This window comes from Theobroma umbraticum, unplaced genomic scaffold, assembly GCF_002168275.2.
Source record: "Theobroma umbraticum cultivar Fairchild unplaced genomic scaffold, ASM216827v3 scaffold_56.0, whole genome shotgun sequence".
Classification (NCBI taxonomy): Eukaryota; Viridiplantae; Streptophyta; class Magnoliopsida; order Malvales; family Malvaceae; genus Theobroma; species Theobroma umbraticum.
Window position 1 is genome coordinate 5148015 of NW_018397256.1, and position 13593 is coordinate 5161607.

General features: G+C 32.8%; 1 protein-coding gene across 1 annotated transcript; it reads left to right on the forward strand.

Annotated features, from left to right (window-relative positions):
• Window positions 1-423: 423 nt before the first annotated feature.
• LOC110411093 (Cysteinyl-tRNA synthetase, class Ia family protein) lies at window positions 424-6370 on the forward strand. The gene is made up of 10 exons (XM_021421111.2): window positions 424-977; window positions 1199-1454; window positions 1560-1623; window positions 2065-2226; window positions 3069-3239; window positions 4310-4591; window positions 4704-4829; window positions 5289-5507; window positions 5633-5749; window positions 5838-6370. The coding sequence occupies exons 2-10, from the start codon at window positions 1225-1227 to the stop codon at window positions 6129-6131; spliced, it is 1665 nt and encodes a 554-aa protein (XP_021276786.1). The 5' UTR covers window positions 424-977; window positions 1199-1224; the 3' UTR covers window positions 6132-6370.
• The last annotated feature ends 7223 nt before the right edge of the window (window positions 6371-13593 follow it).

Genomic DNA, 13593 nt, shown 5'->3' on the forward strand with positions numbered 1-13593 from the left:
ATTTGTGCGAACTAGTCCTCTATTAATGCCATCTTCCTTTTCCTCGAACCTTGGCTTCAATACCAACTTGTCACAGGCTAGAAATTAAGTTTAACCTCATGCAACATTAAATTTTGAAGATATAACTTAAATAAACTTATAAATCATGAACTCATGTGCCTAACTCAAAAAACATGTCTAACAAGTACTGAAAAACCTATATTTATATACTTAAAATTCACCTCATCTCTTTTTTTAACGTGAGAACCGTGACACCATTTGCATCATTAATTTTTTATAAGAAAAAATAGTTAGTTTTGAAATAATTTGGTTTAAATTTCAATTTTACATTGCATGTAGAGTGATTCAGTTGTCAGCACAAGTAAATTATAGTATTTGTTAGTAATTTAGTAAATATTTATAAAATTTTAAATTAATGCAAGAACGGAAAAATTCTTGGGTGCGACGGATTGTCTTGAGAGCTACCGTCGCCAAAGCAATTAGGGTAACCCTTATTTCTGACCCTTTTCCCTTGCTTATCTTCTTCTCCCTTTTCGTTTGGTGTGCGCCGCTTCGTCTCACAAGTCGAACCCTAACTCCTTGCGCCGGCGGGCGAACTCCAACCCACTGCGCTGCCGCTTGTCTCACCTCTTTGTTTCTTCTCTCGGGTTCCAACTCAGTCAGGTCCGGCTGTTTTCCGGGTTAGGAGTCGGCCCAATCTTCTTCCTTCGTCATTTCCTCGATTACTTCTCTCGCACCCTTTTCTGGTCAGTCCTTGGTGCAGAAGCTGTTAAAGGGATCGAGTTTGTTTAAAGTGCACAAGTGTCAATATCGGCTTCCTTTTCGTGCTATACTCTTGTTAGAATCGTACCCTGGGCTTGATATCAAATTTGTGTCAAAATCGGGTGCATCCTACACTGGACAAGCATTGCAAGAGGAGCCGTCACGCAGTTTAACCATTTCCTCCCGGATCAGTGCTAAGACTTCCACATCAGCAGGTACGTTGGTAACGTTTCTGCTGATGTTAACCATTTTCTTGTCTTAAAAAATCTCATAATTCCATGTCACTTTGGCTCAGTTATCTTCTTCTTGTTCTGATCTTCATAGCTTTTCTAATTATCTTTGAAACTTAAGAAAAATAAATTCATACGAATTGAATCAGTTATTTTGTCAACTTACGTGGAATCTGAAATTAACGCTCGTATGAAATCCGTTTTAGGTTTGAGGAGTTTTTTTAATCTGAGCATGGATCCCTCAAAGCGAGAAACAAACCTGAAAAAAGCCCCCAAAACAATGACGAAGAAGGAAACCGAAGAGTTCCAATTCGTCGTTTACAATACCATGACTCAGCAAAAAGAAGTCTTCAAGCCCAAAATCCCCGGAGAAGTTGGCATGTATGTCTGTGGTGTCACCGCCTATGATTTCAGCCACCTTGGTCATGCTCGTGCTGCGGTTGCCTTTGATGTCCTTTACAGGTCTCTATAATTTGTTTGTGGAAAAAACCCTTAAATGTTTTGTTTTTTTTTATGGATATGGATATGAATTGGTTGCTGACTAAATCCTGGATTGGAATTATGTAGGTACTTACTACACTTGGGCTATGAGGTTACTTATGTGCGGAATTTTACTGATGTCGATGATAAGGCATGGATTCTGATCCATTGGCTCTTTGGTTTTCTATTGCTGTTATATTTCGGGGCAATGCCAATTGTGTTTATGTTGAAGTGATGCTTAATCATTTTAATGAAATGCATTAAACTTTATATAAATTCATTTGCACATATGGTAGGTTTGAAACCACACTTAGTTTTTCCTTTTCAAGTTTATTTGAATGTTTTGCTTGCCACATTTGTCAACTGATGGCAGGAACAAAAGCATAAGGACTTCTGTATGGCATATTAATTTCTTTTTGGACTTTTTTTAGAGCATCCTGTCCCGCTGAGTGTAGATGAGGGAATGTTTTTCTCTTGCTGTGAATGTTTTACTACCTTTGCTTTCTGACTACTGGTCCATCACTCATCTCTCAAGTTCCCATTTTTGTCTTCCTCATTTATGTTGAGAGTACTAATGCTTGGACTTCTGCAGATAATTCGTCGGGCAAATGAGACTGGAGAAGATCCATTAAGTTTGAGTGACCGATACTGTAAAGAATATAATGTAGATATGGCTGATCTACAGTGCCTTTCTCCAACACATGAGCCACGTGTGTCTGATCACCTCGAGCAGATCAAAGATATGATAACTCAGGTTTTCTCCCTCTGAATATGCTCCTTTTTTGTGTAGAAATATAGATACTTCACCACCTCTCTTCCCTTTGCACCGTTGCATCTCTCTCTCTCTCTCTCTGTAAACATGTAGTGCTCATAATCATGATCAAGCACACTGTTGCATTCTACTGTTACTTTAGGGAAATGCTCATAAGAATCCATGATAGCACTTTATTTATATATGAAATGCATGTATTAATGTATTTTTTGCATTAACAAAAAATTAAGACATTTAAATGGTAATATGTGGCAGTTATATATTCAGCTCATTTACCCTATTGTTTTGATAGAAATCTATTACCCGCCATGTGTGTTTGATCTACTGTATGCCTGTAATACTCTACGTCTGCCCTATGATTATCATTGATGTACCCAGAGGAAATGTATGAAACGACCCATGCCCTGTTCTTATAAGTGGCATTTTGGAAGTTTTCCTTTTAATATTGACCATGAAGAAGCAGAGCACTTTACAACCTTTGTAAAGCTGCCACTTTATATTGACATAAAGTTGCCCAATTTCATTGTTTGAGAGTTATTGAGTTGCCTGGACATGAAGTTCATTACATATATGCCCTGAGAGATGCTTTGTTTTGTGAGAGCTACAATCCACCCTCTACTTTACCTGTTAAAATATATTGGCTTATACACTTACTTTATTTTCTATCAATATTTCCTTTTCTTTTATTCACTTTGCTCTTGTTGTGTTATGGTCAAATATTGCTAATGACACTTTTATTTCTTTTGTCTCTTGCTCAGTGTAAAGGAAATGCTTCTTGTGCAATTGTTTTTCCAATAACTTTTGCCTATATTTGCATTTTGCAGATTATAAACAAAGACTTTGGATATGTGGTTGATGGGGATGTGTTTTTCGCTGTTGATAAATTCCCTAATTATGGCAAGTTATCTGGGCAGAAGCTGGAAAACAATAGAGCTGGTGAACGTGTTGCTGTTGACACAAGGAAGCGCAATCCTTCAGACTTTGCATTATGGAAGGTGCGAAACCTACTTAAGTTAACTGCTTGGTACAGTTTAGGGGTGTAATTGAACCAGGCTGAGCCAAGCAATACAGTGCCTGGCTTGAGCACTTATTTTTTAAAAGGACTTAGAGGCTTAAGCTTTGGTTGAGCTACATCTTTTTGTGCTCAAGCTCATCTTGAAAAATAATCGAGCTGCTTGAGTTCAAATTGATTAAGCTCTGTCATCATTAAATTTAAGTAAGGTGCTAAGAAACTTGACTCAGGCTCAAGCTTGAGCTTGAATCCAAAACTTAAATAGAACTTAAAAATATGTAAATAAATATAATATATTATTTATATATGTACAATTAAAAATTCAAAAGCTCAATAAGGTCTATGAGACACTTGAGCCAAGTATTTCAAAGTTTGAGAGGTTACTGGACTCATTACTGGAACAGTTTGAGCATGAACGCGCTCAATAGTGAATGAGTCATGCTTGAGTATTATTCTCTGAATATTTATATCTAAAATGAAAAGGAGAAAGTGATTATTTCTATTGATTGATTTAAGGACTGTTGGATCTGGGAACAGTTAGGGTTTCATGGTTTTAAGGAAGAATCATCTGATTTTAAACTTGTTAGAGAAGGCAGCAGCAAAAATGGGAAAGGTTCTGTAAGTTTAAAATATGAAGAATAAAAAGAAGAATTAGATTATGAGAGTGATAGATTAAAAACTTTTTAGATATTAAGGCCTTAATAGCAAATGAAACCTATAATTTAAGTGAACCTACCAATATATGAAAAGTATATATGTAATTGTAGACTCTAAAAACTTTTCCTTAAACATTGGTAATGGGATTTTTAAATAGGCAACTATACAACATACAAGGATGTCAAGCCCTAATTACAAAAATAAACCAATAATTTGTAGGAGTTGTAAAATACATATTTTCTCCCTACATTTGAAGAACATGCTAATTTCTGAAATTCTCAAGTTACATAGCATATAATTTCAAAACCTGTTCATCTATTCTCATTCTGCATCAGTCACCTACCATTTATAATGTTGGCAACATCTCTGAGTTGTGATATTTAAAAATTGTTTCAGGCTGCAAAGCCAGGTGAGCCATCTTGGGACAGCCCATGGGGACATGGACGACCTGGGTGGCACATAGAATGCAGCGCAATGAGTGCACATTATTTGAGCTTCAAATTTGACATTCATGGTGGTGGGCTTGATTTGATTTTTCCACACCATGAAAATGAGATCGCTCAGAGTTGTGCTGCATGCCAGGAGAGTGACGTGAGTTATTGGATGCACAATGGACATGTTACTAATAACAATGAGAAGATGTCAAAATCTTTAGGTAACTTTTTCACAATCCGCCAGGTAAAGTTGGGGCTGATTATCTGTTTCATTTTTCCTCCTCTGGTGAAGATCACAGAAGTTGTATTCTCATATGAGCTTCTTTGTTTGTGGTCATTTATGCATTTTCTTCTAGATTACTGAGAGATATCATCCACTGGCTTTGAGATACTTCTTGATAAGTGCACACTACCGTTCTCCTCTCAATTACTCTGTTGTGCAGCTGGAAGGTGCATCTGAAGCTGTCTTTTATATCTATCAGGTTGGAAGCTTATTTCACTTCTCATCATATTTTAGCCTGGCAACAGGCATGTGCTGGTCAGATCTCAGACATCTAGGCACAGGCAGTTATTTGGCCTGTTAGGGTTAAAATTTGTTCCTAGGATTTGTTTACCCAGAAGGTCTTGCATATGTGCATGGTACATGGATGCATGAGTGTGCCTTTTTTATTTCTTGGAGTTCCTGCTTTGTGTGATGTGGCCCCTGGCTGCTTAAAATTTCTTTGATAATTGATTTTAGTTGCACTATGGGTAGATTTTTGTCTCCTTCCAGTTAAAAGTACTCAAAAGAATTACTGTGATTTGTTGGTGTGAAAATACGTAGTAATTGTTTTTCTGAGTTGGCCCAAGACACTGAGTTATAATTCACTGGCATAGTCAAGTGTACCTGGACTTTAGATTCAATTCTTTGGAAAATTATCCTCACCTGCATCAATGTACAGACTTTGAAAGATTGTCAAGATGCTCTATTACAACTGCAAGAAGAAAGGCCCAAGGATGGCAAACCAGCTCGGACTACTCCAGATGCCCAGGAATGCATTAGCAAGCTATGCAGTGAATTCCAGGCAAAAATGTCAGATGACTTGAGCACTTCACTTATACTGACTGGGGCCTTTCTAGAAGCACTGAAGCTAATAAACAATTTGTTGGCCATGCTAAAGGTATGCTGTGGGAACCCTTTCTGTTTATCTTCCAGCATGCCGATCTCTCTCTCTCTCTACACAGATATATTTGGTCATGGGTCATGTATGCAGTATAACATACATATTGTATTTGAATTTGACAGAAGAAGCAACAAAAGCAACAAAGATTCTCTGTAATTCAATCCCTTGCAGAAGTTGAAAAAGAAGTTAAGAAAGTTTTGGATGTTCTTGGATTGCAGTCACCTTGCTCTTATGCTGAGGTGATGAGCTTTTATTTTGTATTATGATGTTATGGATGCATGTCGTCTGTCAAAATTTAACTCTACAGATGGATTTTCTGTTGAACAGGTTTTGCTGCAATTGAAGGAGAAGGCATTAACAAGAGCAGGGTTTGTGGAAGATGATGTGTTGCGTCTAATTAGTGAAAGGGCAGAAGTGAGGAGAAACAAAGATTTCTTAAGAAGTGATCAGATGAGAGCTGATTTGCAAGCAAAGGGCATTGCACTCATGGATGTCGGCACAGAGACAATTTGGAGGCCTTGTGTTCCTGTTCAACAAGAACTGGAAGTAGTGCCACCGGTAGGTGAGAAGGTGCCTGCTGAATCTGTACAAGAATCGAAGGCATCAATTGATTCAAGTTGATGACAATACCTGGTAAGCGATGATTGTTACTGTCAAACTATTAACTGACATCAAGACCATAAATACACAGTTTTGATTTGTAATTTTGTAAAATTTGGAGGTCTTTCCCTTGTGCCCCTATGGAGCTGTAATGAAGAACCATGGGGTCTTTCCCTTGTTTGTATCCGGCGCTTAGGCAGCATAGACAGTCAGCGAGCCAAATTTTTGCCAATTTTATTTTACAGGTCGAGAAAATACAACATACGAATGGAATTGCTAATAATTTTGATTTGGGTTTGGAAATACTGGGAAATTTTGTAAGGTTCGTGGTCACTTGTTACTTAAAACTGATTTTGCAATAACTTTTCTATCGATTGGGAAGGCAGATTTTAGCATGGGTGAGTAAACAGTAAGGGGTCACAGCCAATCGGCTCTAACCCTTGATTATAGGAAAAGATGTCAATGGAGATGAAGCGGCCTGCAAAGTGAGAAGAATACCATGGTTGATTTATAATCCGTGCACTACAGTAAGCTATTTATATATGCTAATTGCAAGCAACAGAAAAACAAAGTTGAGAAGAATTGGTGTTTTGATCAATGTCAACATTTGGAGAATTGCTAGTAGATGGGAAATTAGAAATGGGACAGTCGGAATGTAAAATTAAGAGAGGAGATTTGAGTGGTAGAATTAGGATAAACAAAACAATTTTCTATATGGTGTAGAAGAACAAGGAGAAAAGCGGTTTGATCATTATGATAAGAAAAACAATTGAATGTAATATTGATCATCATGCGCAAGAGGATGACTATGAAATGAAAAAATATGTTGATAAAAAATCACATCCCTGGATGTAAAGATCTGTGCATTCAAATCATGCAACTTGGATCCTTTAATTCCTATTAGATATCCAAGAAAGACACACTGTTTAGTTCTTGGATCAAATTTTTTTCTATGATTGGGGAGAGTAGAAGCTAAACACAATGAACCAAAAGCTTTAAAATGAGATTAATCTGGTTGTTTGTTGAACAAAAGTTCCGTAAGGTGATTTGTCTTTGAGAACAGGAGATGGAAGCCCGTTGTAATATGTGCAGCAGGTAAAACGCTCTCTCCAAAATTTAACAGGTAAAAGAGATTGAAACATAGGGGATCTTGCTACTGCTAAACAAATGCCCATGCTTTCTTTCAATTACTCCATTTTGTTGAGAAATACCAACACATGATAATTGCAGTATAATGCCTTGAGAGGAGTAAAATTTAATCAATTTTAAATTCTTGAGAATTATCAATTCTAATTTGCTTCATAGTAGTATCAAATTGATTTTTAACAAGATGACAAAAAGAAGGAATGATAGCAATAACATCTGCCTTTGTTTTGAGTAAAAGATTCATGTAAATCTGGAAAAATCATCTATAATAGTTAAAAATTAATGATGTCAATAATGGTAGAAATTGTATATGGCCCCTAAACATCCATGTGTATCAATTCAAAAGCTTTAATGGTGCTTTCTACATGAAATTGCAATCTTTTCTACTTTACCAAACCGTAGATTTGACAAACATGATCACTAGAATGTGAAACACAATAAGAAACACTGCTAAATTCGTTCTATTATTGACAGATAAGGATGACCTTACATAGAGTGCCAAATATCAAACCCTTTTTAAACAGAATTACAAAAATTTATAGGAAATTGAAAGAAACAAATTCTAACAGTTTAGGGGCATTTTTGTCAACTTCATTGAGAAATTGCTTAGGTACAATTTGAACAAATTTTCCAACAAAATTACTGGTATCCAACTCCCTTCGCAAGAAATAAAGGCCAGCTTGCACCTTGGCATGCACAATCATTGTCCATGAAAGGGTTTCTTTAATAATGCAATATGAATTAAAAATCTTAGTTCAAAGGAAATATCCAAGAGGGAGTGAATTGGATTTAAAAAATATTTTCAACAAATTGAACTTTCGATGAAGACAAACTCAAAGATAGGTTCTCAAATTTATTTTCGCTTTAAAATATGTCCAAAATAATTTAGAAACCAAATTTAATAAGCAATTTAATGAACTCACAAGTTGAAAACAAATTTTCCAAACTCTTTGAAAGTAATATGTGAAAGTGAGGAGTAAGTGAGCTGTAAACAAATTTCTAAACCTTCTTCAAAATAAAATGCACAAGTTCAAAATGTAAAAAGAAGAGAAAAAAGACAAAGATTTTATAGAGATTCGACCCTCTCTATAGATTCTTACATCTTTTCCCTTGGCTTACCAAGAAGTTTGAAATCTACTATAAAAGCTATTTTTTCAAAAGATCAAGCATAATCTTTACAAAGCACTATTTTTCATAGATCAAGCATAACCTTTGCCTTTTCATTGATTAAGAATAACCATTGCATTTTCAAAGATCAAGCACAACCATTGCCTTTTGAAGGATTAAGCATAACCTTTACAACATTGCCTTTTGAAGGTTTAGGCATAACCTTTTCTCTCTTACAACTTTAAATAACAAGGTTACCTCTAGAAGGTAGATTTTTTTAAGTAGGTACATTGATGGAAGAGTATGATAATGATAAAGATGATTACCATAGATAAGAGTGAAGGCACAAAGAATTTGAAACTCAAGGGTAACTTAAAAGCTAATTGGATGAATGCAATTTGCTTGCTCTAGCTTGGTTTCTCTTCCTTTTTCCTCTTTTTCTTCATATCATTTGATTCTTGATCAAATTATCTTTTTTCTACTCTTCTTAAACCCAAAATTTGTTGAAAAAGTCCTTTTTATACTTGGAAAAAGTTTGGAGCCATTGGAGATGATTTGGTAGAGAAACTACTGTTTTTCTTATCTTTTGTTAGCTTTATGATTGATTCTTGTCTTAATATGACAAAAGCTAATGATCAAAATATTGAATGCCTTAGGCATTAGGACTTTAATGAAAAGCTCCTATGAATTTGATTGACAAATAGGCTAAGTACTTAAGTTCATTCTTGTTAAGAGGCTTAAACTAAATTGAAGTACTAAGACCTTAAGTGAAAGTATCGAGGCCAAAATCCAAATTTAAATTAAAGATGACTATTGAAGGGAGCTAGAATAATGAAATTCAATTCAAAGAATTTTTAATTGGTTAAAGCATGTTTTAATCGGTTAAAGTGTTGAAATGAGCCTTGTGACTAATTGAGATTGGTCAAGACTTGGTTCTAATCATGCAATGATATCATTTATATTAAATGATTAAAATTTTTTCTTCATCAATAAGACATTAATTATAATGAGTTATAAGTCGAATTAAATGAAGTCTATGAAATTAATATGCCTTGCAAGGGAATTATAATGGGGTGCGGTTATGAGATCCTTATGCATGAGAGTGTAATCTCAAAATTTTCCTTATCAATGTATCATTGAGATTAGACATTATTGATGCTTAGAGACTGGTACATTCTATGTTCCTTACTGTGGTAGTAAGTACTTGATATCGTAGATTGAAGTGTAAAGATACTTCAAATTAGAATGTAGGTGCTTGCTTAGGAGCATAAGTTCACTAAACATGACTCACCATAAGAAATGCATTTGGTAATATTCTCTAATGTCTACGCAACACTTTTTATATGTCAGTCATGTAAATACTCCTTAGACTTGAGATACCAGGTTGTCTTCTATATAGAGTGTTATGCTTTAGTTTCATCCCTATGGGTGCTTAACCAAAGATGCCTAGATAGGATGCTTTTGGGTATGATATGAAGCATGTGAAGGCAAATGAATGGTCAATATATGAATCATCACCTCTAGTGTTTTAAGAGGACATATCCTATCAGTTCTTAGTTAACATTAGCTTATTGAAGTCTTTGGCCAAGGTGATTTGGAGATTATGAAAAGGTTTCATAAGTTTCTATAAAGCTCATACTATAACTATAAGAACAAATGTAGAGGTCAATAATAATAGACACTATACCAAACTCTTATCATATCTGGGATATATAATGAGAAAATGAATTACACTGATAGACTATATATTCAAAGATTGTCAAAGAACCCTTTGACTCTTCTAACAATTGGTGGCCATGATGCATTGCTAAATGCCAATCTTGGTCTGTAGACTTAATTATACATTAATTGATTGGAATTTACATGAATCAATTAAGTCATTACTTAATTCCATTGCTAACATGATAGGAACCTAAAAGGTATTACATTTGAATTAAATTGGGAAAGTGATAATTTAAATTATACTTAAATCACATGCTAGGTAATTAACTTCTATAAACTTAATTAAAAAGAATTTAATTAAATTTTGGGCATAATATATTAATAGTTATAATTCTAATGCCAAAATTACAATAATATAAAGAAATTATTTTAATTTAATTTCCATTGGGCTTAATTAAAATAGTTTAATTAAGTCATGACAGTATATTGTAATGTATTATAATTTGAAGGGCCTTATTGCAAAATTAAACTTAATGTTAACCTAGCTATATAAATCACATTTAACTATTATTCCACATATGAAGAAAAGGAGTTGTAAGAAAAAAAAATTTCTTTATGTGTTGTCACCTACTTTGTGAAAAAGAATTATTATTATTGAAGTAATTTTTCAAGTGTGTGATTCGACCAATCTTTGTGAGAAGTGGAAAGGAACAAATGTTGTGCCCTTTTGCTAGCACAAAAGCATAGTTAAAATATCCTTCCTTTACTAAAAAGTTCTAGTGAAATTATGTGTACTACAATTGAAGGCCAAGAGCTTGATTGGATAGGGTTCTTGTTTCTCGTGGTGTTCGTGGGTTGCATTGAGAAGATTGCTATTCCGATCAGATGAATGTTGACAAGGTTAGCTTCTAATTTTATAATTTTATATGCCATTCTATGAGTTAAAATATCACCATAGTAATCCGTGGGTGAAGGTATGTTTTGTTTTTCTAAAATTTTAATTTTTCTTTTGTTGCGTAATTTCGAACATGCTATCCATAACCAAACCCAACATAAAGATGAAGGGAGATAAGCTTCAATCAGTTAAAGGAAGGGTTAATCAATTAAAAGAAATTTGCAGGATAGAGGACTTTGAAAACAAAGAGTTCTTAATGGATCAAAGTCTCTTTTAACTAGGTAACACAGTGAACAAAGCTACTAAACAGTGCAAGTCAAAGAATGCTTAATCAGTTAGAGCTCGCCTTTAATCAGTTAATGGAACACTGCCTGCTTATTTGAATTTAAATGCTAAAAGATAAAATACCGACTAGAATGACATCAGACTTGTTCCCAACTGCTAACAACTTTTTCTAATAGCAAAATCTCACTCTCGAAGTATTAAAGGAAACTTCAACGGTCAAAGAAAAGATAGAGAACCTACCAAGATCATATATTGAGCAAAAAGCCAAAGAACCCACTCTTACCTTATTGTTTTTCATTCCTCTTCTTGTAAAAGTGTTTGAACTTGGTTGTATTCCTTTCAAATCAATAAGGGTGATCACGTGTACTTCTTTTTCTTCTCTTTCTCGGTAAATTAGAGTGTGGAAAGCACTCTAAAACTTATTATAAGGGATTAAAATTTGGGTTAGAAGCTCACCTTGTAAAAGCTTGATGAAAGCTGTTAATTCTACTAGTACAGTGAAGTTGGGTTAAAAATTTTTAAATAAAAGATTAAGGTAATGTATACAGGTCAAGGGGTTCAAATTACTATAAATACTTGAGTGTTTCGTCCACTTCCTTTTACCTTTTTTTTACTTGATATCTTTTAACCTTAACAAGTTTTATTGTTTCCATTTTATCTTATAAAGAGTTTTAAGCACAAGAGTTGACTTTAAAACAATTCTTAGAAGTACTATTCACCCTCCCTTTAGCACTCCTTAAAAGACCAACATTCTATTCCTATTAACTATGCCATTCTCATTCTATTCCTTTATGTGAATCAAACATTTCCTAAAACCAGCACTTGCGTTTAAATTTGGCAAACAAATAAGTTAAATTCTACTTTTTAATTTAAAAAAATCAAATTTAATGATTCTTGAAAAATCATTTAATGTTATTAATAATTATTTTCTTTGTTCCAAGACTAATATTTAGCTAATTTGCAAAATTTTGGATCAAATTTAACAAACTTTAATCATAAATTTGGTAAACAAATAATTTAAATTCTATTTTTAATTTTTTTCCAAAAACCAAATTCAATGAATTCGTGAAAATCATTTTAAATGATTAATTATTACTTTCTTCGATCTAAGTTGAATGTACACTTAATTTGCATATTTTGAAGTCAAATTTTACAAATTTGATCATAAAAAGTTTTATGATATTGTGTGAAATTAAAATTTAAGAAAATAAGATTTGGAATAATATAAATGAATAATAGTTCGTAGAATCTGTAACCTTATTTTTATGGCAAGGAATCTGCAATGGTTGACACCCAATTGACAAATCACCAATCTTTCCATTAAAAAAGAATAAAAACAACACATCAAAAGTTCAAAACTTGACAGAAGGCTTGCTTTCTTATTTTACTAGTCTGCTGTCTGAGCGATGAGCTCGGGATGAAAAGAAATTTTTTTCAATTGTGTTAAGAATACTTGGTGAAATAGATATGTAATGATAATTATATTATTATATTTAATTTTTTGTGTGCATTGACATGTACAAAATATATAACTATTGTTTTTGTAACTACTATTATTTGTATTTTTTATTATTAATTTTTATATAATATCATCTCTTAAATATATTTTTAATATCATATATTTTATTTTTATTTTTTATTATAATTGCATATATTTTGTTTTTATTTTTAATATAATTTTTTACATTATATATTTTATTTTAATTTTTTTTCTTTTAAAAGATAATATAAATTTTATTGACAATCACCATGATTACGAAGAATAAAAAAAATCATTGAAGTATATATAAAAAATACATTATAACATTATTAAATATTTTTTAATAAAATAACGAAATTGAATGGTAAAATTGTCTCAAACAACATTAAAAAGTACAATGTAATCTGATTACATTAATTTTAGAGTGTAATCACATTACATTTATCGGTTGTAATGTGATTCATTATAATCTTATATTGCAGTGACTTACTACAAAATAAACACTATAATATAATTTAATTGGATATATTATAAAAAATGTGCTCTTACTTTTCTCATACCAAACACTACTTAAAAGCATGCATACACCTTAGCAAGACAATATATGAGTCCACCATTTCTTTCTTATTCTTTTTTCTCCTTATTACCATGTTTACAAGTGGATACTAAAATTATGTCAATGGATATATTTAAGTTCCCTTAGATTGTTATTTTATTAGTTAGTATTTTTTATTTTAAAAAGTAAAAAAAGAAAAGTACATTTAAATATAAGAAATTTTATTTTTTTTAAATTTAAGATTTAAAAAAATGAAAATTGAACTTTTATGAATAACAACTGCATATTTTAATTTAATAAAGAGAATTATATTATATAATTTGATTCGATAATTGACATGTATATATTTTTT

Coding starts and splice junctions, on each gene's coding strand:
- LOC110411093 (XM_021421111.2), top strand. CDS start 1,225: ATGGATCCCTCAAAGCGAGAAACAAACCTGAAAAAAGCCCCCAAAACA. Junction 1,624..2,064: donor TTACTGATGTCGATGATAAG/GCATGGATTCTG, acceptor GGACTTCTGCAG/ATAATTCGTCGGGCAAATGA. Junction 2,227..3,068: donor TCAAAGATATGATAACTCAG/GTTTTCTCCCTC, acceptor TGCATTTTGCAG/ATTATAAACAAAGACTTTGG.